This window comes from Saccopteryx bilineata, chromosome 3, assembly GCF_036850765.1.
Source record: "Saccopteryx bilineata isolate mSacBil1 chromosome 3, mSacBil1_pri_phased_curated, whole genome shotgun sequence".
NCBI classification, from domain to species: Eukaryota; Metazoa; Chordata; class Mammalia; order Chiroptera; family Emballonuridae; genus Saccopteryx; species Saccopteryx bilineata.
The window spans coordinates 313487806-313515222 of NC_089492.1; the positions used below are offsets into that span (position 1 = coordinate 313487806).

Here is a 27417-nt window from a genome sequence, read left to right on the forward strand (position 1 = left end):
CTATTTTTGTGCCTCTCACATTTTTTATCTACAATCCCTATGGAACTGATTTTTGTGTGTCATGTGACGTAGACATCAAGGTTTGTTTTTTTCTCTATGGAACAAAAGAACTTGCTTAGACTTTGGTATTAAATCAAATCTATTGATGAATTCTGGGAAAATTGATATTTTTACAATATAGTTGATTCCAATTCATTACAAACTTTCCCTGAAAAGATTACAAAAATTAACAACACACCTCAACCTGCATTATGAAGCCAGTATCACCATGATGCCCAAACCTGACAAGGACTTTGCAAGAACTCTCTCATGCACATAGACGCAACTATCCATTGAAAAAATTAGTAAATCTGCCTGACCGGGTGGCGCTGGCTCGAGCAAGGGATCACTCAGTCTGCTGGAGCCCTCAGTCAAGGCTCATATGAGAAAGCAATCAATGAACAACTGAGGTGCCACAACGAGGAATTGATGCTTCTCATCTCTCTTCCTTCCTGTCTGTCCCTCTCTCTATCTCTGTCACAAAATAAATAAATAAACAAAATTAAAATGCTTTTTAAAAAAAGAAAAAATTACTAAATCAAATCCAACAATATATAAAAAAGAAAATACATAATTTCAGAAATCCAAGTGTAGCTTAACATTTTGAAAAATTATTCCATATAATTCACTGTATTTACAGAAATAAAAAGAAGAAATAGCCTGACCAGGCAGTAGTGCAGTGGATAAAGTGTCAGCCTAGGACGCAGAGGACCCAGGTTGGAAACCCCGAGGTTGCTGGCTTGAGCCCAAAGGTCTATAGCTTGAGAAAGGGGTCACTGGCTTGGCTGGAACCCCCTGGTCAAGGCACATATGAGAAAGCAATCCATGAACAGCTAAGGTGCCGCAATGAAGAGTTGATGCTTCTCATCTCTCTCCCTTCCTGTCTGTCGGTCCCTCTCTCTTTCTCTCTCTCTTGCTAAAAAAAAAAGAGAGAGAGAAAGAGAGAAAGAGGAAGAAATAATGCCTTATTATCCTTTAGATGGGTGCAGGAAAAGTATTTAATAACAATAGATACCCACTTGTTTTTTTGTTTGTTTAAAGAGAGAGACAGGAGGCCCTGGCCGGTTGACTCAGCGGTAGAGCGTCGGCCTGGTGTGCAGGAGTCCCTGGTTCGATTCCTGGCCAGGGCACACAGGAGAGGCGCCCATTTGCTTCTCCACCCTTCCCCCTCTCCTTCCTCTCTGTCTCTCTCTTCCCCTCCCACAGCGAGGCTCCATTGGAGCAAAGATGGCCCGGGCGCTGGGGATGGCTCCTTGGCCTCTGCCCCAGGCGCTAGAGTGGCTCTGGTTGCAACAGAGTGACCCCCCGGAGGGGCAGAGCATAGCCCCCTGGGGCAGAGCGTCGCCCCTGGTGGGCGTGCTGGGTGGATCCCGATCGGGCGCATGCGGGAATCTGACTGTCTCTCCCCGTTTCCAGCTTCAGAAAAATACAAAAAAAAAAAAAAAAAAAAGATCAGTTTACAGAAATCATTTAATTCCTATCATCAGTACCAATAACAAATAGAAAATGAAATTTTACAATGATGCCATCAAAATAGTATAAATATATCTAAAAATACATGAGAATATACGGAACTAAATTTATACAGACCTCTATTCAATAAACTACAAAACATTATTGAGATAAAATTTAAAAACCTCAATAAACAGAGATATCACATTCATGGATCGGAAGATTTAATACTATAAGGATGTCAGGCCTCACTGATTTATAGATTCAGGTAATCTCAATTGTCTCAAAAGCTGTCTGTGTGAACTACCAAATTGATTATAAATTCACATGGATTTAAGTCTGACTTATCTGCAGGCCACAGTCAGAGAAGAGATCATGTTTGCTGTTTAATAGTAGCATTTGTTGAACCCTGTAAAACCGTTCCAGGGGTTCCACCTTGGTCCTGCACATTCAGAGCAACCAGTAGGGCCCCACCCATCAGACCAGAGTGAATTCACACACCTCATTGACACTTTCACTCAACAGTTGTCCCAACCTGCCCTGGTAGGGACTTCTCCAGTGAACTGACCTCTCCGGCAAGTGGCCTAGATTAGCATCTTCCTGATGGTTAAAGTACCTGCCCCAAGGGTGCAAGGAAAAGGAAACAACACACACCTCTATCACGAGACATCTGCTGATCATTTAAAAACTAATTATAAACAGTCAAAAGTCTGTGTGAAGCAGACTTTGGGGTGTGGGGTAGTTCTCCCCAAAGATCCACATGGAGAGATGTTCAGAGGCCTTAAAAATCATACTGAGTAGCTACTATCAACCAGACAGGTGATAACAAGTGTTGGAGAGGCTGTGGAGAAAAAGGAACCCTCATTCACTGCTGGTGGGAATGCAAATTATTACAACCATTATGGAAGAAAGTATGGTGGTTCCTCAAAAAATTAAGAATAGAGCTACCATGTGACCCAGCAATCCCTCTACTGGGTATATACCCCAAAACTCGAAAACATTGCTACGTAAAGACACATGCACCCCATGTTCATTGCAGCATTGTTCACAGTGGCCAAGACATGGAAAGAACCAAGATGCCCTTCTATAGAGGATTGGATTAAGAAGATGTGGTACAGGCCTGACCTGTGGTGGCGCAGTGGATAAAGCGTCAACCTGGAAATGCTGAGGTCACCGGTTCGAAACCGTGGGCTTGCCTGGTTAAGGCACATATGGGAGTTGATGCTTCCAGCTCCTCCCCCCTTCTCTCTCTCTGTCTCTCCTCTCTCTCTTTCCCTGTCTCTCCCTCTCCTCTCTAAAATGAATGAATGAATAAATAAATAAATAAATAAAGAAGATGTGGTACATATATACTATGGAAAACTACTCAGCCATAAGAAATGACAACATGGATGGACCTTGATAATATTATACTGAGTAAAATAAGGAAATCAGAAAAAGCTAAGAACTGTATAATTCCATACCTAGGTGGGACACAAAATTGAGACTCATGGACATAGAGATAAGAGCGCAGTGGTTAGTGGGGGGAAGGGAAGGGAGGAGAGGTAAGGAGGTGGGGGGAGTGGGAGGGACATAAAGAGGAACAAATATAAGGAGACAGAGGATGATTTGACTTTGGGTGATGGGTATACAACCTAATCGACTGTCCAAATGATGTGGAGATGTACTGCTCACAAAAATTAGGGGGCATCATTTTGAAATATCCCCTAATTTTTGTGAGCAGTATGTTTACCCAAAATCTATGTACTCTAGTTGACCAATGTCACCCTTTTATTTTTTTTTTATTTTTTTTTAATTTATTCATTTTTAGAGAGGAGAGAGAGAAGGAGAGAGAGGAGAGAGAGACAGAGAGAGAGAAGAGGGGAGGAGCTGGATGCATCAACTCCCGTATATGCCTTGACCGGGCAAGCCCAGGGCCTCCAACCGGCGACCTCAGCATTTCCAGGTCGACGCTTTATCCACTGCGCCACCACAGGTCAGGCAATGTCACCCTTTTAAATTGAATTGTCTAGCCTGACCAGGCAGTGGTGGAGTGGAAAGAGCGTCAGACTGGGATGCAGAGGACCTAGGTTCGAGACCCCGAGGTCGCCAACTTGAGCGCGGGCTCATCTGGTTTGAGCAAAAGCTCACCAGCTTGGACCCAAGGTTGCTGGCTCCAACAAGGGGCTACTCAGTCTGCTGAAGGCCCGTGGTCAAGGCACATGTGAGAGAGCAGTCGATAAACAACTAAGGTGTTGCAACGCGCAATGAAAAACTAATGATTGATGCGTCCCATCTCTCTCCATTCCTGTCTGTCTGTCCCTGTCTATCCCTCTCTCTGACTCACTCTCTGTCTCTGTAAAAAAAAAATAATAATAATAATAATAAATAAATAAATTGAATTGAATTGTCTAAATAAAAATAAAATTATATTGAGGATGTTGGCCTTTATCCTGAGGGTACTGTGAGCCTAGCAGGTTCTGAGCAGAGGAAGGTCATGGTCAGATTTGCACTTTAGAAAGATTCTTTTGGCTGCCTTGGGGCTGGTTGGAGGGCCAAGGCTGAGGAAGAAAGACCAGAGAGGAGACTGGGGCACGAGCTGGTGGGAGAGGAGCGGCCTGGATCTGGGCAGGGACTGCAGGGAGGAAAGAAAGGTAATGGGAAAAGAGAAACTTTCTACATTCGGTCCCTGGTGTCAGTCCTGCCTCAATTTTGGCATTGGCGGTGGGGCCTGCCCACCTGTTCCCTGCACCACAGTCTCAAGTGCAGCTGCCAGCTAACATGATGGGCCCACATTCTCAGAATTTTCCATTAGTCCACTTATCAAGATGTAGATTTGATAAAGCTTCCTGGAGACTCTAAACTTGTCTCTGTGTTTAGATGCTTTATAATACAATTTTTTACTTTATTTTATTTTTAAATTGGTTTTAGAGGGGGGGAGGGAGAAGCATCAACTTGTAGTGGAGTCACTTGAGTTGTCCATTGATTTCTTTTTGTAGGTGCCTTGATGGGGGTTGTGTAGGATAGCGGGGAAACTTAAACTGAGCCAGTGATCCTGTGCTCAAGCCGGTGACCTGGGGTTCTGAACCAGAGACCTGTGTTCTGGGTCAATGCTCTACCTACTGAGCCACCAATGGTCAGGCTAATACAATTTTAAAAATAAATACTATGGGCCCTGGCCTGTTTGCTCAGTGGAGAGAGCATTGACCTGGTATACGGACATCCTGGGTTTGATCCTGGGTTAGGGCACAAATGAGAAGTGGCCATCTGCTTCTCTTTCCTTCCCTCTCCCCCTCTCTTGATTGGTTTGAGCATCAGCCCCCAGACAGCGGTTGCCAGGTGGATCTCATTTGAGATGTGGAAGTCTGTTTCATTATCTCTCCTCTTCTCATTTTTTTAAAAAAGATTTTATTTATTGATTTTAGGGAGAAGAGAGAGAGAGAAAGGCAGAGCGGAGGAGCAGGAAGCACCAAATCATAGTTGTTTCCCAAATATGTCTTGACTAGGCAAGCCTGTGTCCTCGAACCGGCGATCTCAGGGTTCCGGATCGATACCTATCCACTGCGCCACCATAGGTCAGGCCCAACCTCCAATTTCAATAATTTGGCAGGACTCACAGGACTTGCCGACTGTTACTCTCCCTAGTACAATTTATTACAGAGTAAGGATACAGATTAAAATCAAGGGAAGGGGCCCTGGCCGGTTGGTTCAGTGGTAGAGCGTCAGCCTGGCGTGTGGAGGTCCCGGGTTCGATTCCCGGCCAGGGCACACAGGAGAAGCACCCATCTGCTTCTCCACCCCTCCCCCTCTCCTTCCTCTCTGTCTCTCTCTTCCCCTCCCGCAGCCGAGGCTGCATTGGAGCAAAGACGGCCCGGGCGCTGGGGATGGCTCCTTGGCCTCTGCCCCAGGCGCTAGAGTGGCTCTGGTCACAACAGAGCGACGCCCCGGAGGGGCAGAGCATCGCCCCCTGGTGGGCAGAGCGTCGCCCCCTGGTGGGCGTGCCGGGTGGATCCCGGTCGGGCGCATGCGGGAGTCTGTCTGTCTCGCCCCGTTTCCAGCTTCAGAAAAATACCAAAAAAAAAAAAAAAAAATCTAGGGAAGGGGGCAAAATCCAGGAGAGTTCCAAGCATGAGATTCCATTTGTCCCAGTGGAACTGTGGATAGCACTAACTTATCCCAGTAATAATGAGTGACAAATGCATGGAATACTGTATTGCCAACCAGGGAAGCTCACCCAAGCAATGTTCTCCAGGGGTTTCGATGCAAGTGGTTCATATAGACAAGGTTTATGAAGCATGAGGCTGACCTTAGTTTCTAGCTCCTCCAGAGGTTGATTGAGCTGATACCACGTGGCCCAAAGCCCTCGCCATAAATCACATGGCTAGTATACATTATCTGGCATGGACCAAAGCCCCAAGAAAACACAGACTCTCTTATCAGGCAGGATATTCCAAGGACTTAAAGACTTCTTCTTGGCCCTGGCCGGTTGGCTCAGTGGATAGAGCATTGGCTCCATGTGCAGATGTCCTGGGTTTGATCCCCAATCAGGGCACACATGAGAAGCAACCATCTGCCTCTCTTCCTCTCCCTCTCCCTCTTCTCAGTTGGTTCGAGTATTGGCCCAGGCACTGAGGATACCTAGGTTGGTCCGAGCATTGGCCCAAGACAGGGATTGCCAGGTGGATCCCAGGCAGGGCGCATGCGGAATTCTGTCTCTGTATCTCCCCTCCTCTCACTTAGAAATAAATAAGTAAATAGAAAATAATAAAGACTTCCTCTCAGGACCTAAAGACAAAGGCCAAATCCCAAATTATAGGGTGAGGTTAATCCTTTACAGATGAAAGAAAAATTCCTGAACTAAAAAGAGAAATAAAGTTTAGATAGAAAAGTATAAAATAATGGAAATGGTAAATTCATTCATAAAACCATCCTGGTAGAATCTCAGTGCCACAGGGGTGACAAAAAGCCCCTCTGTCCATGACAAGTGATGGAATCAGGCCTCCAAACTGCTGAGGAATTTTGAACCTGTAATTCTGGTCCTAGAAATTATCATCTAGTCTTGTGTGAAAATAGATGAAGAAGAGTATAAACACTTACAAGCTCAGAAAGACATCTTGCCCTGGACGAATGGCTTCATTGGTCAGAGCAGGGGTAATCAACCTTTTTATACCTATCGCCCACTTTTGCATCTCTGTTAGTAAAATTTTTTTTTTTTTTTTGTATTTTTCTGAAGCTGGAAATGGGGAGAGACAGTCAGACACACTCCCGCATGCGCCCGACCGGGATCCACCCAGCACGCCCACCAGGGGCCACGCTCTGCCCACCAGGGGGCGATGCTCTGCCCCTCCGGGGCGTCGCTCTGCCACGACCAGAGCCACTTTAGCGCCTGGGGCAGAGGCCATGGAGCCATCCCCAGCGCCCGGGCCATCTTTGCTCCAATGGAGCCTTGGCTGCGGGAGGGGAAGAGAGAGACAGAGAGGAAGGAGGGGGGGTGGAGAAGCAAATGGGCGCCTCTCCTGTGTGCCCTGGCCGGGAATCGAACCCGGGTCCCCCGCACGCCAGGCCGACGCTCTACCGCTGAGCCAACCGGCCAGGGCCAGTAAAATTTTTTAACCACCCACTGGTTCCACAGTAATGGTGATTTATAAAGTAGGGAAGTAACTTTACTTTATAAAATTTATAAAGCAGAGTTACAGCAAGTTAATGCATATAATAATACTTACTTACCAAGTACTTTATGTCAGATTTTTGCTAAGTTTGGCAGAATAAATCTTTATAAAACAACTTACTATAGTTAAATCTATCTTTTTATTTATACTTTGGTTGCTCTGCTACTGCCCACCATGAAAGCTGGAATGCCCACTAGTGGGCAGTAGGGACCAGGTAGACTAGCACTGGGCTAGAGCATTGTCCTGAAGCACAGAGGTTGCCAGTTCAATCCCCCATCAGGGCACAGACAGGTACAGACCAATGTTCCTGTCTCTCTGTCTCCCTTCCCCTTTCTCTAAATATCAATAAATTTAAAAAACATTTTTTATTTTATTTTATTTTTTTTTAATTTATTCATTTTAGAGAGGAGAGAGAGAGAGAGAGAAAGGAGAGAGAGAGGGGGGAGGAGCTGGAAGCATCAACTCCCATATGTGCCTTGACCAGGCAAGCCCAGGGTTTCGAACCAGCGACCTCAGCATTTCCAGGTCGATGCTTTATCCACTGCGCCACCACAGGTCAGGCCTAAAAAACATTTTTTAAAAATAAAGACATCTTGATAATGTAAAAATAAGAGTACAACAGACAGACCATAGGAGGTGGAGGGCAGGGGAGAGCAGTTAATATATGAACAGATGCACCTGTTAGGAAGTCAAGGCAGTTGGCATATTATATAGAATTGCAAACCTTACCAATAAATAATAACAAATAAAATAAAAATAACTTGCAAAATTTGGCCCGTGGTCAAGGCACATGTGAGAGAGCAGTCAATAAACTGGGAAAGGAAAGGATATGGAATATGTGTTAAAGTCACACAAGTGGGGATAGCAGTGGAAAGTCAAGTCATAATATTTTAAAAATTTTAATTTAGTAAAGCAAGAAATAGAGGTATAAGCATGTAATTTGGCATCATAGGGTTACTGTGGAAGAAATAAATGCAGGTATCAAAAGTGGTTAACCTTCCTGCCCTGGCCTGATAGCTTTATTGGTTAAAAAATCATCCCAATACATAAAGATTGTAGGTTCCATCCCGGGGCAGGGCACATACAGAAACAGATTGATGTTTCTGTCTTTCTGTCTCTCCCTTTCACTCCCTCTAAAATCCATAAAATTTTTATAAAGTGGTTAACCTTTGTCAGTCCACTTTAGTAGGACTGAAGCTGGTGGTGGGAAGGTGGGTGTCCTATTTCAATGTACCCTTTTCTATGTAGTCTAAAAAATAAAATCTACCCCATGGGCATATGTTATTCTTCTTGTTTTGTTTTGTTTTTTGTTTGTTTGTTTGTTTGTTTTTATAGAGACAGAGAATCAGATAGGGAAAGACAGACAGGAACGGAGAGAGATGAGAAGCATCAATCATTAGTTTTTTGTTGTGCATTGCGACCTTAGTTGTTCATTGATTGCTTTCTCATATGTGCCTTGATGGGGGCGGGGGGGGGGCCTACAGCAGACCAAGTAACCCCTTGCTGGAGCCAGCAACCTGGGGTCCAAGCTGGTGAGCTTTGCTCAAACCAGATGAGCCCGCGCTCAAGCTGACGACTTAAGAGTTCTTAAACCTGGGTTCTCCGCATCCCAGTCCAACGCTCTATCCACTGCGCAACCACCTGGGCCATATGTTATTCTTCTAAAAGAAAGAAAAGGTAATTAGATCAGCCTGGCTGCTATGGAGGATGGTTGGAAGGGGAAGTATTTTGGGGAATACATCTCTATCTCTTCTTTTTTAGTTGCTTGATTTTACAGGGACAAAGAAAGGAAGGGAGAGGGAGGGAAGCATTCATTTGTTTTTCCACTTAGTTGTGCATTCACTGGCTGATTCCCATACATGCCCTGGCCAGACCCAAAGTCCTGGCATTTCTGGACGATGCTCTAAGCTCTAACCTAGTAAGCTGACCTGCCAGGACCAGGAATTCATCTCAATGAGCCTGAAGCAGCTGATTATTTTCCCCCAGCAGTTCACGCACCAATGGATGAATATTAATTATTACTGGAGTGAGTCAGGTTTCAGCATCAACTCTATGTTTGTTACATTTGTAAATGATGACAATGATGGTAATCATTTATGTTGAATAAGTGTTTAGGTAAAGAAGTTGTCGTTAGAGAAGCGCTGAGCTCCTTCCAAAGCCCCAAACCACACAGTGAACACGTTCGGGAGCTACCATCAGCTCCACCTTCTGGGGAGCGGGGCAAGAGCTTGTTTGGCCCTGGGGGACGGAGGGAGGACTAGAAGCAAAATTTACCCCTGCTCTGGACTGACCACCCCAGAGATGGGGTCCCTACTCAGAACTTCCCATCCAGAGCAGTATTTTTCATTCTCAGGTGTTCGCCAAGTCTTCTGGACGCTTTCAAACGATGCCCTCCGGGCCACCTTGGCCCAAATAACTAACGCAGCCTTCTGCGTGCGAGGCCTGGCACACTCGGGTCTTCCCTGTGGCGCTCACTCCCCAAAGACAGATGCTGGCTGCCCCCCCCCCCCGCCCCCATAGCTCCCTGCAGGACATCGAGAGTCGAGGGGCGGGGCTGGCGGAGGACCCCCCCCCCCCAGCAAAAGATCCTTGACCCCTCTCTTCCCCTGCAGTGTACCACTGGGTGGAGATGCGGACCAAGATGCGCATCATGGGCTTAGATGCTGAAACCGTCAAGCCGCTGAACGAGGCGGCGGCCGCCGAGCTGGGCGCCGAACTCCTGGGCGAGGCCACCATCTTCGTCGTGGGCGGCGGCTGCCTGATGCTGGAGTACTGGCGCCAAAAGAGGCAACATCGTCGCAAGAAAAGACAGCAGCACGTCGCCTGGGACGCGATGCAGGATGAGGTGGGCCGCCTGGCGCTGGCGCTGGAGGCGCTGCAGGTGCAGGTGCAGGTGGCGCCGCAGCGGTGCGACCTGGAGGAGCTGCGCAAGCAGATAGAGGAGGTGCGCGCCCAGCTCTGCGCCCCGGAAGGGGACGCTCCTGAAGAAGAGCCCACGACCGAATAGGAGGCCGCAGGGCCCTGGTCTTGGAGGTGACTCCTGCCATCCTGTCCCTTCCTGGACTGGTCCAGCCGGTAACACCCGGTCCCTTTAGGGACAGAACACGTCCTAGACTAGGGCTGATCCAACCAGGCTTTTGGTCACTTCCCCTCACTAGATGGGCCAGCAGGACACATAGACTTAGAACTCTCATTCTGTTACTCATGCCTCCACTTACCTGAGGACTAGGCCTTTCCCATTATACCAGGAACCTCTTTGCCCTCTTTGACCATTGTAATGAAAATACAGAAACCTCCCTGTACTTCGCCTTTGGGGGAGGGGTTATCTTGGAAAACTTTGAGATGCCCTAGTTTGTCTTTAGTCCACATTAGTTCCTCTACTGGGGTCCTTCCCTCCTTAAGTGGCTCATTCCAACAGAATGGCCACCACCACCCTTAGTCTGTGGCACAAGTCACTGGAAGGACAGTGCAGGGTCCACCCAGGCAGTTCCACCAGATGTCCTCCTCCTCCCCTCCCTTGTCATCTATTCCAGCAGGATATGGCCCTTTGGGTTGGAAAAAGTGGTGCTGTCTAGGGCAGAACAATTTGTTTTACTCAAAGCCCCATTAACCAGTAGGTCTGGACCTACTGCTGTCCTTACCCACCAAGCCTCCCTTGTGGGCCTTTCATAGGAACCCTGGGCTCCTCTATTACATAACCCCTATCTTTCATCCAAACCTGCTCTTCAGAGACTCAGGGATTCCCCCATTCTTCTTGCCTTTGCACTGGTTCCCCAGTACTCTCTCAACCTCCTTCATGCAGTCTTCCTCCATGGGACCAGTGGCCCCTAAGCACATAGTTCCCCAATCCCATCCTTAGGGAATATTCCACCATAACCTACCCCCTGGCAACCCAGTGAACCACTGAAGGGAGTATGTATGAGCTCTGTGACTTCTGAATTCTATTTTTTTGGAAGACTGTAGATGTTTTATAATTAAAGGAGCTCTGGGGTAAAGGAATCAATCAGTGTGTCTGAGAAACGTGGTGTACATCTGTAAAATGGGTACAAGGGACATTACAATCAGGAGCTGGGGGAGGTTCTGATGGGAAGGAGGCAGTCATCCTATAGGTCCTCTCACAGGTGGGGAAGCAAAGGGACTTGCCCCAGGCCACACAGTTCATGAGGGACAGCCCCTGGCTTTCTTGGTTGGCACTGGGGGAGGAAGGGGAAGAAACAAGGAGTGAGGAAGCGTGCTCAGTGAAGGGCAGTACGGAGAGGGAGGGAGATCTGTTGAGAGGTGTGTGTGTGTGGGTGGCCTGGCTGAAGGGGCTCGAGGGAGCAGGAACAGGAACAGGGTGGGAAGAAGGAAGATAAGGGACAGGCAGATTGCTTGCGAGGGGGAGGACACACCCCCATCCTCGTCAGAGCAGCCCTTCAAATCACTCCAGAAATCTTAGCATTTATAGAAACTGGCAGATTTATTCTGCAGGGGCCCATTTTCAAGAAACTAAAGGTGAAGGTGGGAGAGGGGACCGTCCCTCCCCTTTTCCTTCACCCTCATCTTATTTACCCTAAGCGGGTAAAAATGGCCTGAACCCCAAAACCTACCCAAATAAAAAACAAAAAAACTGAGGTTCCAAAAAGTTTACAGCATCTTAATTCTTCATAGAAAATAGGAAGGAGCCAAAGGGAAGGGCTGTCCCTGGGGTGAGGAGGTACCCCCAGCCTGGTGGGACACCCCTTCTTAAATAGCTGCCCCAAATGGGACAAGCCTGGGGCGACAGCATTTAAAAATTCCCCCATACCCCATTTTATCAAAACCAAGAAGAAAAAAAATTCCCTTCCCCCCCAAAACCTAAATATATATATATATTTTTCCCCCCCTTAAAAAAACCAAAAATTCGAAGGCATTAAGCGTTAAAGTGAAACCTAGAACAAGGGAATGTGAAATTCCCTCCTTTCCCCCTTACTGTGGGGTTGATTGGTACATCCCCAGCAGAGGAACCCGCCCCAAGGGGATGGCAGAGGGGAAGGACCAATGGGAGCAAAGGGTGGGGGCCTCCCAGCCAATAGCACAGTATGGGCGGAGCATGGCAGAAGCCACACCCATTGGAATTTTTCCAAGTGGGATGGGGAGTGGGGCAGATGCATTCCTGTGTTGTCTTCAGCCAATTCCAAGTCCAGGCGAGGCAGGGAAAGCAGGGTGACAGGCAGGATGTGCAGAAAGGAGAAACGGCATTTTCTGGGGCCCTGTGGTCAGGGGGAACCTCTTTTCCTCAGCTCCTGGACAAAGGCTGTAATGAAACAAGGGGTAGAGGTCAGGGGCAGTGACTCTTCCTCCTTCCCTTCCAAACAGGGCTCTTTCCAAGGGACAGAATGCCTCCAAAATAAATGTTTAAAGGACAACCTCACCTTCAATTATTTCTTCTTTCATTTTCTGCAATTCCTTCCTCACCTCTTCCAGAAGCTCCTGCAAACAGTGGGGTGCAACCAATCAGGAAGGATGCCTGGACTTGCAGATACTAATCTCTCCTTTCTTAAAGACTTAAGGGCCAGAAGAAGGAGGTTCAAGCCCTCTCTCTGCCTCCTCCTGACACATACACCATCACATCACTGACAAGGCCACAGAGAGACTGGAGAATTCTAGACAACTCTGGATCCTTGGAAGCCAGACGAAAAGTGCTGGAGAACATCCAGTACCAGGGTTGGCAAATACATTCCATTCTCTTGCCAACTCCAACTGCAGTTGGTGATGGATGTCTGGGGCCAGTGTGCTGCAAAGGACTCTGGGTATTCATCAGGAATGTGTACAGTGATGGATTAGTAAGATCTGTCAAGAGCACTGGAAAAGGGGGTCATGGATGACACAGACATGTCATTTCTAACCTGATCAAATCTCTACATTTCTCAGACTAGAAAACTGAGCGTTTCTGAGGCCATTCTAGAATCACACCACAGGTCAGTGGCAGAGTTGAGACCTAGATCGTCTTTCTTCCTGTGGCCCCTTAACAGCCCCCAGCCCTACCCTCAGCCCCCTCCCCAAGCTACCTGTTTCACCCTCTCCAGGTCTGACTCATCACCAGAGCTGGGTGTAGAGGGGTGGACCTCGGAAGTGGTTACTGAAGAGGACGATTTCATCCTGGGAGAGATGGAGTGGTTTGGGACAGAAATGAGGTTAGAAAGGGCCTGCCTCCCATTCCAGTAACATTATGTTTCTCCCTACAAATTTGGCAACTGCAATTATTTTGGGTAGGTAGGGTCCCAGTATTGATGGCCCACCTTGGCAAGGTTGTGCTGTTCTTTTCCCATGGTCTCCGCACAGGTTCTGGGGAACAGACAACAAACCAGAAAGATAAGGGTCAAAAAATGCCCCACCCCAATCTTTCTCCCACAGCCTCAACAGCCTCTGTTCAAAGAATCATCTCAGGAGACTACAATCCCCAGCACTGTTTGCACAACTCCCAAAAGTGTGCTTTCTGTGTGAAGTCAAGGTCCTGGGACTTGTAGTTCCTGTGTCTAGACTGGGCTCTCACTCACCACTGTGGGCTGGGACTCTGGCCTCTGGCTCCTCCTGCTGGTGGGAAACAAAACTGTCACGAGCCAGTTTCTGACCCACTTCCCTTCATTTTTCTTTTCCAGGTTCAACCCAGCCGGTCTGTGACACACCACCATCCCTATGTCCCTACCCACATGGTACAGTCTAAGGGGTATATGGAAAAACAAACCCCTAACTCACATTGGCAGATTCATCCTTGGGGGGTTTCTCCCCAACTAACGTGGCTTTCCTTCTGCAGGAGGGAAAGACAAAAACAGATGGCTTCAGCCCTCCTTCAACACTCAACACTTCCCTTTTCCCGAGTTCTAGAAATGTGGATTCTAGGCAACAGAGTTATGGAATTTGTGAGGCTAAGAACACTTTAGTTTTAGTTAAAGACAGTGCTATTCTCATAGTGGTGTGGGGATCTTATGCTTCTCACATTTAGGAATCACAAAATTTGAAAGGCTCTATCTTAGATGTGGGATTCTGGGAACCTGAATCTCCAGATTCCAAGGCAGGAATTTCTAAGGTCCTAGAATTTAGAACATTCCAGAGGCTGCCAAGGGGTTGCAAACCTTGGCCATCTCAGGAGAATGCAACCACAAGCATTATATCCTATACTTGACTACCAAACGGGGAACTTTAACCCAAAGAAACAAAAGAATGGGAAGCCGAGCCCTCCCCCACCCCCCAATTTGGCCCTACTGGCCTGGTGAGGGAACTGCTGGGCTGAGGGGTTTGTTCTCAAAGCTTTTCAAGGACGTGGAGGTCTCCAGGCTTAGGCTCACCTCCTGGCCAGCATGGCGTTCATCTCTTCCATGAGGCCCCCACCTGTGCTTCGAGTGCTCTCAGTTTTGGGGGCTGAGGGCCCCCCTGAGGCCTCCTCCTGCTGGAGAAATTACAAAGAGGAGGGGGCTTTATGGGCAGGCCTCCTCGTCTCCCAGCCCCTCCTACAATGCCCCCAGGCAACTCTGGCCTCATTTCCTATTACTCCATCACGACCCCAGCCTCCCCACACCCTGCCATGTTTGGCCTCCGCACCTTGCTGACTTTCCTGAGTTTGGCTCCGGCAATGGCTGCGGCCAGGCCAGGGGCCCCAGTCCCTCCACCACTGGGGCCCGCCGCTGTGGGAAGAGGGGGTGGAGGGGGTGGGCCACCCCCTGCTCCATGCCCTGCAGCTGAGAGCCCGGAGGGAGGCAGACCAGGGGGTGGGGGTGGACCGGGAGGAGGGGGAGGTCCTGGAGGTGGGGGCGGTCCCCCAGCAGGGGGAGCAGGTGGGCCTCCTGAAACAAACACAGAAAGGTAGGGTTCTAAAAGAGAAGCCTCATTCTTTGTTATACAGCTGGCCCACCCCCTCCTCTGGAAAGGGCTCCTCCCACTCCCTCCTCATGGACAATCACCTGCATTGGAGACCCTGCGTTCACGCTCCACGTGCTCTGGCTGCCTGAGGAGAGAGGGCAGATCTGCCATCATTCAGCGCCCCAAGGATGGCCAGCAACCCCTGGCCTCCCTCTGAGGTCTCCAGTGAGACCAGCTCCAACAACCCCCCTCCCACCTTCCTTCCCCAGTGACCCAGCAAAAAGGGGTAGGGACAGGATGAGACCAAGATGCAAGCATTCTAGTCATCAGACTGTCAAAACATGTCGCAATTACAAAATGCCCAAGATCCTTTGGATTCTGAGAATGTGGGCGGGCCAGGATTTGAAGGGTCGGAAGGTTCCGCAACTCTGGGTATCAAGAGTTTCTCAAACTCCAGGAAGCAGGAGTTTCTGAAAACTGTCAATTTCTAGTCCCCTGGGAATTGAAACATTTTTTTGGAAACCAGAAGTTGAAAAGTTCTGAATTCTAGGAGTCAGGGCAACATCCTAGAACTCAGGCTGCGGTGAGGTTCCCACACAGGGCTTGGCCCCACCTTTTCTGATACTCCGCCTCCTCTGGGGAGGGGCCGTTCTGGACAGACCAGGTGGAAGATGCTGCCTGTGGCTGCGCTGCTGGAGGCCCACCTCCTGGAAGGGGAGAGTGCAAAATGGTGATGACTCATCCCTGGAACCTTGTCCCACCTCTTGGCACTTTCCCTCAGCTCTCCCAGGCCACTCAGGAATCCTGCCCGGAGGTGCTCGCTTCACTTCCTTCTTCCTCGGGGCCCTGACACTTCAGGCTGGGGAGTGGGCACCTGGGCAAATTTCTGGGGTGAGGGTCAGCACCAGCTTCCCTTAACTGAGCTGATATGAGGTGAGTGCTGTGGTGATGCCCAAGTGACAGATGGGACAACAAAGGCCTAAACAGGGCATCAACTGCCCCAAGTCCTACCGACCAGAATATGCAGAAACAACACAAATTCAGGCAGACTCCAACATCTACCCTTTTGTGTGTGTGTGTGTGTGTGAGAGAGAGAGAGAGAGAGAGACAGAGACAGAGACAGAGAGAAACAGAGGGATGGACAGATAGGGACAGATAGACTGGAAGGGAGAGAGATGAGAAGCATCAACTCCTGGCTGTGGCACCTTAGTTTCTCATCGATCGCTTTCTTATATGTGCCTTAACGGGGGGTGGAGGTGGGGGTGGGGGTGGGGGTTACAGCAGATGAGTGACCCCTTGCTCAAGCCAATGACCTTGGGCTCAAGCTGGTGAGCCTTGCCCAAACCAGAGGAGCCTGCGCTCAAGCAGGCAACCTTGAGGCTTCGAACCTGGGTCCTCCACATCTCAGTATGATGCTCCATCCATTGCGCCACCGCCTGGTCAGGCTCCAACATCTACTCTTAACTGCTGGCCCAACCACTCAGGCCCCCAGCCTGAGAACCCTGGAAAGGCTGAGAGCCTGTTCCTTAATCACCTTTAGGCCTGTGGCTCCCATGGACCCAAACTACCCACATTTTTCTCTGTGCCCCTAGACAAGCCCCTCCCCCGCTGGCACTGAGGTGCTCTAGGAAGCAAACACTCATACCATTCGGTGATTTGAAGTTCTACAGCAGCCACCCCAGACCCTGGATGCACAGCAGTCAGGTAAAGCCTCCCTGTCCTTGGACCTGGCATCACCAGGGAGCTTGTTAGAAATGCAGGGGCTTAAGTGGATAGAGTGCTGGCCTGGGACACTGAGGTCCCAGGTTCCAAATGCCGAGGCCACAGCTTGAGAGCAGGCTGACCAGCTGGAGCATGGGATTGTCGATATAACCCCATGATCACTGGCTCTGCTGGAGCCGCTCACCTTCTCCTCGGTCAAGGCACATATGAAAAGCAATCAGTGAACAACTAAAGTGCTGCAACTTTGAGCTGATGCTTCTCATCTCTCTACCTTCCTGTCTGTCTCTAAATAAATAAATAAATAAAAGAAATGCAGAGGCTCAGGTCCCACCTTAGCCCAACCGAACTGGAATCTGCATTTTACCCAGAGGTCCAGACGATTTGTGGGCATGTTCTAGTTAAGAACTACCACCTGCTGCCCTGGCTGGTTAGCTCTGTTGGTTAGAGTATTGTCCCAAAATGCCAAGGTTGTGGGTTCCATCCCCAGTCAGGGCACATATGGGAAGTGACCAATGAATGCACAACTAAGTGAACTAATGAATGTTCTCTCCTTCTTCCTCAATCTGTCTCTCTAAAATCAATCAATAAAAATACAAAATAAATAAATAAATAAATTATTAAAAAGAAAAAACTACCACCTGGAGATTTTTAAAATATCAATGTCTGAAACTAATTGATGATGACATAAATCAGAACAATGGTTACGTGGCAAAGGGCACATAAGGAGCCTTCCGAGACAGGAAATACCTACATTTGGATTTGGGAGGCAGTCACACAGCAGTGTGTATGTGTAAAACATCAGGGAGCATACTGCACCCTTAGGAATCTGGTGTACAAGGGGCACACAGGTGCCCACAGAAGATTTTCAGATTATCCACAGTAGCAATAAGTTAGCCCTGTTTTCAGATGAGTAAACTGAGGCCCTGAGTGGTAAAGCAGTGGCCCCAGGCCACACAGCAGGGCTCAGTGGTTCCCTGTGCCCACCATTTCTAACCTTCCAACGCCTCTAGGGCAGTGGCCATGCCCTGAGCGAACTGTACAGCATCCTCCTTGCTGCCAAAGTTGAGGCCCCAAACCTGGCGGGCGTCACGCCACTGGTGGAAGTTGGCGGTGGCCTGGTTATACTTGAGACCCCTGATGATGGCGCAGTTGATGACCACCTGGCAGGAGGGGAAAAGTGGGTGAGTGTGAGGATACAGGGGTTGGGGGTACAGCTCTCAGATGGGAAGGCAGATGGGACTTCACCTGCTGGTCTGGCTGCATTTTCCGACCAACCACCCGGAAGGAATTGGCTGTGGGGTTGTGGTAGATCTGGACTCGACTGAAGACTTGGGGACCCGTGCCAGCAGGCAGCCACCGCTTGTTGCTGTCATCATAAAGCATCACAGTGGCCCGGCTCGAGCAGATAACATTCTCGCTTACAGGAAATGGAGAGAAAGGGAGAGAGGCCAGTTAGTTGAGGGGAGCACAGCACCCTCCCCTACAGGGGCTGATCACCTTCCCCATCTAAGTCCTCCTCAGAGGTTCAAGGAGACAATGTGAGGCCCTGGCCAGGTAGTTTAGTTGGTTAGAACATCGTCCCCCTACCCCCTGGTCGACAAACTGCGGCTCACGAGCCCCTTGAGTGTGGCTCTTCCACAAAATACCACGTGCAGGCGCTACCTCAATAAGGAATGTACCTACCTATATAGTTTAAAAAATTTGGCTCTCAAAAGAAATTTCAATCATTGTACTATTGATATTTGGCTCTGTTGACTAATGAGTTTGCCGACCACTGCTAGGCCAAGTTTGCGGGTTCGATCCCTACTCAGGGCACATACAAGAATTAAACAACCAACGTGTAAATAAGTGGAACAACAAATCGATGTTTCTCTCTCCCTTCCTCTCTCTAAAAATCAATTTAAAATTTTTTAAATAAAAAAAAAAGACAATGTGAGAAGAAGAGAGAAACATGCTGAAAGGCAGAAGGAGACAGACCGTTAAGGAGGCCAGGTAGACAGTGACTGAGAAGGAAAAACAGACAGGCGGGACAGAGCAAGACAGACAGACTGAGACAAACACACAGACTGGAGATGTTAGACAGATGAGAAAAGAGAGAGACAGACAGACGGGAAGAAAGAGACAGAGAGAGGAAGTCACACAGACTGGAACGGACATACAGACTGACATGAGAGAGAGGTGAGGAGGGAGAGTCAGATTGACAAAGGGGAGACAGACAGACAGGGGAATGGTAAGGGGAACACAGATGGAAAGGCAGGGAGGGGGTGGAGAGCGACAGAGAGTGACGGGGAACGCAGATTACGCGCTCAGTGAGAGCTGGGGGAGCGGGCCGGGAGGAGGGAGGCAGCAGGCACTCTGGGCAGCAGCAGCCTCAGTTTCCCTCTCTGCCAGGGTGCTTAGACCCCCACCCCCAACCCCTGCTCTGGTCAGAGGAGGAAGCTGAGGCGCAGGGAGGGCAACAATGCTACACCCCAGCCTCTTCTAGTTCCTTCGCCACCCCATCCATCTGCCCCTGACCACCCCCAACCCAAACTGCCAGGGCTATAAACTGACACACTCCCTGCTCTGACAGGCCCACGTCATGGGCAGTGACCCAGACAGCTCAGCCTCACCCTCAAGTGCAGGAAACAGTCCAGTCCTCAGATGGTGACAACCCAGGGCCAAGCCTAGGGTACCCAGGAGGACCTTCCCTGGTCTGGAAGTCACAGAGGACTTCTAGAACAAGTGACATCTGACTCAGCCTTGTGCGGAGGGGTCAAGAATCAGGTTCAGCCCTGGCCGGTTGGCTTAGTGGTAGAGCATCGGCCTGTAGTGCGGGGTACCCGGGTTCGATTCCCGGCCAGGGCACATAGGAGAAGGGCCCATTTGCTTCTCCGCCCCCACTCCTTCCTCTCTGTCTCTCTCTTCCCCTCCCGCAGCCAAGGCTCCATTGGAGCAGGGGTGGCCCGGGCGCTGGGGATGGCTCCTTGGCCTCTGCCCCAGGCGCTAGAGTGGCTCTGGTCGTGGCGGGGCGGTGCCCGGGGGGGGGGGGCAGAGCATCGCCCCCTGGTGGGCAGAGCGTGGCCCCTGGTGGGCGTGCCGGGTGGATCCCGGTCGGGCACATGCAGGAGTCTGTCTGACTGTCTCCCCGTTTCCAGCTTCAGAAAAATACAAAAAAAAAAAAAAAAATCAGGTTCAGGGGTCAAGAATCAGGTTCAGAGTTCAGGATCTGATATCCACAGACCTTGGTTCAAATCCCCACTGTGCCTCTTACTCCATGTGACCCAGGCAAGCGACCCTCCCACTTGAGAACAGCAAACTGGGGAAATGATAATCCTCCCTCCCAGGATGGAGGGAGGAGTAAATGAGCCTGGGCACATAAAGCAAAGTGCTTGGCACAGGGACTGGCATGTACTGAGCACTTAGTAACCATAAGCATCCCTTTCACAGGCACCCTGAATATCTCTGGACCCCGGCAGTCCTTCTGGGGAGGTTCAATCTCCCCTCCCCCAAGGAGGAAACTCAGGCTCCCAGACAGGAAGTGACTTTCTCAAGGTCACACACAGACCAGGGGGAAGCCTTCTCCCCACCCTACCCCACCCCCACCCAACTTTTTCCTGAAAAGAGGAAGTTGGTGGTCAGAGGTTTCCGGGGAGAGAAATTATACCCTGCAATGGCTCTGCCTCTACCAGGCTGGAGGCTGGGATGTAACACTTCAGCTGGGAGAGAGGGGACAGGGAAAGCCCCTCCGCAGACCCAGCTCCAGGTTCCCACCCTGGAGGCGGAGCTCCGGACACCCCCAAGTTTACATAATTGTGGCACCTCTGTCTACCCTTGATCTAAGCTGAAAGGTAGAGAAGCGATGTGGCAGCTTTCTTAGCAGGTACCTCTGTTCATCAGGCACCCTAAGCCGTCTCCTCAGCCACTCATTTTACACTCACTGCAGTCCTTCAAGATGGGCATTATTTCATTCTCAGGTTGCAAGTAAGGATTGCAAACGGATGCCTACAGAGGTTGAGTGACTTGCTACCGGTCAGAGCTAGTAAGTAGCAGAATGAGGATTTGAACCCAGGCAACCTGGTTCCTAAGTCCACAGTCTTAACCACAAGGAACTCCCCAAACATCAGGTGCTGTTTCCAGACAGGTGCAGCCTCAAGGCTGCCACTGCCTCTGGCAAGGCAGGGTGAGGGCCTCACCCACTCCCGCCACACCCCCAGGGCAGACTCTGGCCAGGCGCCCTGCTTGTCTTTGCTATCCCACCCTGGCTGCACTTTGCTCTCCCAAGCTACCCAACCCTGCTGAGTCTCTCGCCTGTCTGGAGGGTACCTGCTGAGTGACCTCAGGCTGGTCCTACCCCCTCCGGGACAGTGTCCCCATTACAGCAGAAGGATTCTGCTAAAACACCAGTTAGATGGAGTCCCTCCTCTTCTGGGAAGTTCCCTAGGCTTGGGCAGAAAAAACGCCAAAATCTCGCTAAGGCTTTGGTGATCTGTGATCTCTGATCTCATCCCTTCCCTTCCCCCAGCTTGTTGTTCAAGCCCCACAGGCCTCCAAGCTGCTCCTTCTCCAGGCCAGGCACATTCCTGCCTCGAGCCCAACCATTTGTTCTTCACCTGGATCCTCACCTCCCCCAGGGCTCCGCTTGGATGGCACCTTTCCCTCTCATCACATGCCCCACAGGTCACAGCATCAATCCCTATCGGCCAATCTCTGTCTCCCCTAACAAAACATCAGGACCATGAGGGCAGGGATTCGTGTCCTTACCTTATTGTTCACTGCCGTGTCCCCAGAACACAGAATGGTGCCCAGCGCATAGTAGGTGCTCAACGGTTGTTAAATTAGCCATGTATCGATGATGGGAAATGATTTGACTTCAGGTGATAGGCACTCAATGCAATCAACAGTTTATATGCTATAGAAATGTTTACCTAAAATCTATGTACTCTTTTTTTTTTTTTTTTTTTTTTTAAAGAGAGAAAGAGACAGAGAGAAGGGGGAGGAGCAGGAAGCATCAACTCCCATATGTGCCTTGACCAGGCAAGCCCAGGGTTTCGAACGGTAACCTTAGTGTTTCAGGTCGACGCTTTATCCCACTGCGCCACCACAGGTCAGACTGAAATCGATGTACTCTTATTGATCAATGTCACCCCATTAAATTTAATTTCTAAATTTAAAAAAATTAGCCATCTATAAAAATAGAAAACTTGCCCTAGCCTGGTAGCTTAGTTGGTTAGAGCATTGTCCCGATATGCCAAGGTTGCAGGTTCAATCCCCAGTCAGCATACATATAAGAACCAATAAATGCATAAATAAATTAATGTTTCTCTCTCTCAAATCAATAAATAAAAATTAAAAAGAAAAAAAAGAGGAAAATTTAGCAACAGCAGCTGACAGTTACTGGTAGCCTGTGTCCCAGGTACTATTCTAGGTATTGAGCTCTAATTTCCCCAAAGAACTTTGCAATGACCTAATGAGAGGGACTCTAGCCCCTCACCCTTTTTAAAGACAAGGAGCCCTGGGCAGAGAGGTGACAACACTTGTCCCAGGTCACACAACAAGTAAGCAGAAGGGCTCATGTTTGAAACCAAATATACCCAAGTTCTTAACCTCATTTAAAGGTGAGGAAACAACTAGCTGATATTTGAAAAAACCAAGGTTTAAAGTGGGGTGTATTAGAAATTTTTTTTTAAAAAGGTGGTGGGGAGGCTACACACACATCCACACATAGTGGTGATACATGCAGAGGTGGCCTCAGCAGCCTAACCATGTCTGTCTCCAAGGACAGCGCTAGGGACCCAAGAGGGAGGAAATGGACACATCTTACTGTTTACTCTTTAGAACTGCTTGATTATTTCTTTATTTTTCACCATGGGCTGGTATTACCTATAAAAAATTCATTCATTACTTAAGTTCAAAAAACAAAACTATAAACCAGGCAAAACCTGCAATGGAAAATCCCACAGCCAGGAAGCTGTGGAGTGAGGTTCAAATGGGGTCTGCCCAATTCCAGTGGTTTCCTAGGGTCTTGCATGAGAGAGCCTTAATCCCTAGCCAGCCCAGGACCCACCCTTCCCCCCAAGTACCCATATTCTGGAAAACTCTAGCATGTGGTAGATGAGAAGAAGATTCAGGTCAACCCTTACTGTGTGACTTCACCTCCCTGAGCCTGTTTCCAGCCCTGGAAACCGTAACTCAGTGGTTTGCTGTAAGGATTCAGAGATAAGAAAAGCCCTAAAGCTTAGAACCTGAAATTTGGCACAGGCTTCACACAAGGAAGCTGAGGGTCAAAATAGGGGAGAGAGCTTCTCATCACTGGAGGCAATCAAGCATAGTCACTCTGAATTACTCAAACCATGCAGATTAGAGGCTTGTCCTTTCCTTCACCCCTCAATCCTACCCCAAGACTTACTCTATATTTTCCTTAAACCAAAAAACTTGTGATCAACACTCCCTCCATGCACACAAAACTTATCCAAATGACAAATCTTTGAAACCAGATCTAGGGTCTGTAGGGCATGTGGAGGATCACTCTGGTCCTTCCTCTCTGACCAGTGTCACTAAGTGAACAAGAAGGTAAATGTTCCCACCTGAGTTTCTTATTCATATCTCCACTATTCGTACAGTGAAAGCATGTTACATATATATGTATATATATATATATATTTTTAATTTTTTTAAATAGCATAATACTCTGGAGACAGCTTTGAGTTATAATTCAGGCTTGTCCACTTCCAAAGTTAGGCAATTTGCTTCATTTGTCCGTGGCTCAGTTTTCCCATCTGTAAACTAGGGGGTGGGGGTAAGGGCAGAGTCATAATAGTATCAATCTCTCAGAACTGCTCTGAGGATTAAACAGAATCAAGCACTTAATAGAGTACATGCACAAAGTAGAAGGTTGACTGAATGGTCTTACTATATACTGTATATTTCCTATATACTGCTCACAAAAATTAAGGGATATTTTATCACTTCATATTCATTTTGAAATATCTCCTAGTTTTTGTGAGCAGTATATATACTGTATATAAAAACAGTAACAATAATCACAATCATTGGAAGAGGAAAGAAATAGGCCCAAATTCTTCTTCAGAGTCCCTTCTGCTCTATTCTCAGACCTCTGCCTAGCTTTTCAGCATTCCCAGAATCCCAGCTAAGTCCCAGACACAGCAGACACTCAACAAATATTTGTCAGACTGACAGAAAAAGAACTATTATCTTGTAATTTTCCATCTTAACATCCTCTCTTCCAACTGACCCCAAGACTGACCCCATTCAAACCAGTCAGAAATCAGAGGATCCCTGTCCCCTGCCCTCCCTCAACACTGCCTAGGAATTTCTGAGCGATTTTGCGCCAGGCCATTCTCTCTCTGAGCCTCAGTTCCCCAGCTGAATACTGGGGGGGGGTGTCGATTTGAATCCTAGCTGTCTTTGGAGAAGGGGCACAGCCTAGAAAGTTGGGCGTGGCCACTGACAGGGAAGACCCCTTAGGAAGTAGAACTAACCCTACTGGTGGGACAGCCATCAGCTCAACTTCTGCCCACTCCCAGAAGATGGGAAGTTTGGCCTTGACCATTACTAGGGGGCCTGTGGGAGGGCCAGGGCAGCAGGCTTGGGCTTGGGGGTGGGGGTGGGAGGCCGGCCCAGACACTGCTCCTGCCCTTTTACGGTCTCAGTGAGTGAGGCAGCACTAACTCGGACATCCGCCATCCGCCTTCCACGGTGCCTGGGACCGGAAACGCGGGGGGGTGGGGGTGGGGGAGGGTAAGACAAGGGGCTGGGCTGGCCAGTGGGAGAGGAGACTCCCCGGGGAAGAGGTTGAAGGAAGAGAGCCTAGCTCATTAGAAGACTGCCCTCTCTCCTGGGCAAACCTTGAAGAGATGTTGCTGTAATGGGGGAAAGGGTAGGCAGGAAGTCTTGGGGGTGTCTGCAGATGCCCCCTTGTTCCAAATTTCCCAGCCACCCTTTCACATCAGAAGAAGCAAATGAGGGAGGTGGATTCCCTAATGGTCATAAAAAGGAATACCACCCTGATGTCAGAGGGCAGGGGTATGGAGAATGTGGAGGAAGTGGGAGGATGTGGGCACCACGGGGTTAATCCCCAGCTGTCCCCAGAGGCCTCTCCCTCAAGCTGGGGTCTTTGGGGCAGGAAGTCCCTGAGAGAGTGGAGGAAAGGAGATAGTATTGTCAGGCTCAGGCCACTAGGGAGAAATTATGGGGGGTCAAAGGGAGGCGAGAATGTGGGGATCCAGTCGGATCCTCTAGCATGCACCAGCCCCGCCCTCAGGTGAGCCAAGGAGTTTTGAGGGAAGCCGTGGCAAGGCAAAATCCCTGCGTCCCTTGGGCCCCCCACCTCAGTATTAAATTCTTGGGTAGATAGCTGGAACATCTAGAAAGCCGGGGTCCCAGGGGGAGAGTTCTATGACCTTGAAGCTTTCCAGCGCGCCCCCTCCTCCAACCCCACAGTTCCGATGGCAGAAGGGAGAGGGTGGTGAGAGAAGGGGGAGGTGCCGTGATGGAGAAAGCAACCCGCACTCAGTTCTCCTGCCCCCCCCCCCACCAGCTGTCTCGACAGGTGAGTCAGGAAGACAAAGGCCCCCCCTCCCCCCAGCTGCCGCGCCCCCTCCCTCCCCGGCCCGCGCAGGTGGGGGAGAGGGGCCGCCCTCTGGCCCGGGGCCGGGGAGCCGCCCTCAGCTCCGAGCGCTCATTTGGTCCTAGGCACGGCCAGTTTTAAGCAGATGGTAGGTACTGAGCGGCGGGGGATGGGAGTCCCAATCAGACCCTCGAGGCTGCGCCTGGATCCGTCCGCTGCAACCTCCTGCAAAGGATGAGAGCCCCTGCAGATTTAGGGGCTTAAGTATCCTCGAAGTTAAGTAGCCAGGTCCCACATGGGACGACTTTCCGGCGTCACGCAAAGGGGAACCCCGCAAACCAAGGTGTATGTTTCAATCTCTCTTCCAGGTGCCAGGGACCCCCAAACCGGCGCCCACAATCCCTCTCGGAGCCCGAGTTGAGATCTAGGGGGAGTCTGATCCCTGCCTAAATCCTGGCCTCACAGCGAGGAGTATCTGCCAACCAACTTGGAGGTTCTCTGAAAGTCTTTTAAAAATTCGGGAGTCCTCGGAACGCCCCCAAATCTGCGGGCTCCGAGGAGAACCTCACCGGCACCACCTCAAACCTTGGGAGACATGGGGAGGTGATCAATATTTGGAGCGCATTCAAGGGGGTTCAGCCTCAAATCCGAGGCTCCCAGTGCTCTGTCCCCAAATTCCAGCCCGGAGCGAGCTGGGGGGAGGGGACAAAGGCGGGGCGGGAAGCCACGCCGGGCGGGGAAGGGTCTGGAGGCATTGGAGGCTCACCTCATGGCTGCTCCGCCGGCGGGCGGCGCACCCAGAGTGGGTGCTCCCGGCGCGCCCTGGCTCGAGGTTCAGGGGTTCGAGGTTGGTTCCAGATTCTGCTCAGTCTCCCCCGGGGTCCCGCCCCATAGAGTCCGGCTTCCTGGGGAAAACGTGGACCGGGCCGAGGCGGATCCTCGGGTGCCTCCTTTCTCTGAGGGTTTGATCGGGGTCCCTGCGGCAGAAAGGAGGTGCGGCGTCCTCTCCCCGGCGCGCCCCCTCGGCCGGCGGCGGCTACAATGTTACTCTTACTACTGTACTTCTCTTCGCTACATTTCGTTCCAAAATTCCACTCCCCGCACCCACAATTCCCCGCGCCTTAAAGGGGCCGCGAACAACTCAAGGCGCAGGGTAGGGGGTGGAGGGCGCTTAAAAGGGCAACACGGAACCCTAGACCTGCTATTTCCCTCTTACCCAATGTTATTACGTAGGGATGCATGCTGAGGGTGACCCTCACATTAGGGGTACGTTTGGTGTAGGGAAAGAGATCCTTTCTTTATACCTAGTTCTCCCCCACAATGGGAATTCTTAGGGGAATCTCAATCTCCATTGAGATTTGTTCTCAATTTGTTCTCACCCTCCCCATCGACTTTCCATTTCTTTACATTTTACTCAATTTGAGGAGGGGGCGAAGAGGACCCTCTGGTTAAGCATGGATTCTCTCAAAATTTCTCATATAAACCTTCTCTTCTGACACCCTAACGTTTCTCTTCTCTGCCAATTTATGAGGGGTTACTAAGGATGAACCCTCTTCCTCGCACTGGAGGAAGATGGGTGGGGAGGGCCCCACTGCTCTCACTGCCCCCCGCCCGGCCGGGGAAGGTGAGGAGGAAGTGGGCCGAGGGGGCGCGGCCGGCCGCTGACTCACAGCCGCAGGGGGTTGGGGGTGCGGCGCTGGACCTGGGTGGGGATGAGACTCCGGGTTCCAGCGTGGATAAAGCCCCTGGCACCCGCCCCACGTTCGCCCCGCCGTTACTTAGTTTCGCCCGTGGAGAATGGCGGGATCATCCCGCTATCGGAGAGTACGAAAGAGGGGAGACCCTCCCTCGTACTCGCTCCCGCGAGCCCCTTCCCCCTTGCACTGGCTACAGGCTGAGTCCCGACACCCTTCGAAGCTTCCGCAGGAGGTCCGCTGGCCCCGCCCGTGTGACGTCACTTGTGGGCCCGCCCTCTGCTGTACAGCGCCACCTGGCCTGAATAAGGTGCTCTAGCCACGGACGGTAGCCTGGAAAATCATCAGTTTGTAGTTTACAAATGGGTAAACCGAGGCCTGGAGGCAGGGAATAAATCTGCACTAAACGCCTTCTTGCCTGAACCCCAGAACTCCGTTGTTTCTTGGTGCAAGGTGAGAGTGTAAAGTACAAATT

At 50.1% G+C, this 27417-nt stretch overlaps 2 protein-coding genes and 1 non-coding gene across 6 annotated transcripts in view; 2 read left to right on the forward strand and 1 right to left on the reverse strand.

The window, feature by feature from the left end:
* Window positions 1-11992, forward strand: part of LOC136332276 (optic atrophy 3 protein-like) — a 58752-nt gene extending 46760 nt beyond the window's left edge. The window contains exon 2 of the mRNA XM_066271788.1: window positions 9752-11992. Coding sequence (XP_066127885.1) covers window positions 9769-10146 — 378 coding nt within the window. The 5' untranslated portion in view covers window positions 9752-9768 and the 3' untranslated portion in view covers window positions 10147-11992. The remainder of the gene's footprint in view (window positions 1-9751) is intronic.
* VASP (vasodilator stimulated phosphoprotein) lies at window positions 11574-27158 on the reverse strand. Of its 4 annotated transcripts, none has more exons than XM_066271786.1 (13): window positions 26015-27158; window positions 17925-18096; window positions 17674-17839; window positions 15571-15664; window positions 15059-15102; window positions 14700-14941; window positions 14447-14544; window positions 13857-13908; window positions 13658-13691; window positions 13400-13445; window positions 13169-13259; window positions 12533-12590; window positions 11574-12414 (listed from the first exon to the last, which is right to left on the reverse strand). In XM_066271786.1, exons 1-13 carry the CDS (start codon window positions 26017-26019, stop codon window positions 12377-12379), a joined length of 1140 nt encoding a protein of 379 aa, XP_066127883.1. In that variant the 5' UTR covers window positions 26020-27158; the 3' UTR covers window positions 11574-12376. The 4 variants fall into 4 exon arrangements, with proteins under 4 accessions (XP_066127883.1, XP_066127881.1, XP_066127882.1 ...); XM_066271784.1 differs by having other exon boundaries at window positions 13658-13694; window positions 26015-27157; XM_066271785.1 differs by having other exon boundaries at window positions 14447-14547; window positions 26015-27157.
* TRNAY-GUA (transfer RNA tyrosine (anticodon GUA)) lies at window positions 19451-19526 on the forward strand. Its single transcript has one exon. It is a non-coding gene; the product is annotated as a tRNA-Tyr (tRNA).
* Window positions 27159-27417: the final 259 nt, after the last annotated feature.

Excerpts from the sequence above, each read along its gene's own strand:
- VASP (XM_066271783.1), bottom strand. Across the intron at positions 13,260-13,399 it reads AACAGCACAACCTTGCCAAG|GATGAAATCGTCCTCTTCAG; the intron begins GTGGGCCATCAA and ends CATCTCTCCCAG. Across the intron at positions 12,591-13,168 it reads ACCTGGAGAGGGTGAAACAG|GAGCTTCTGGAAGAGGTGAG; the intron begins GTAGCTTGGGGA and ends CACTGTTTGCAG.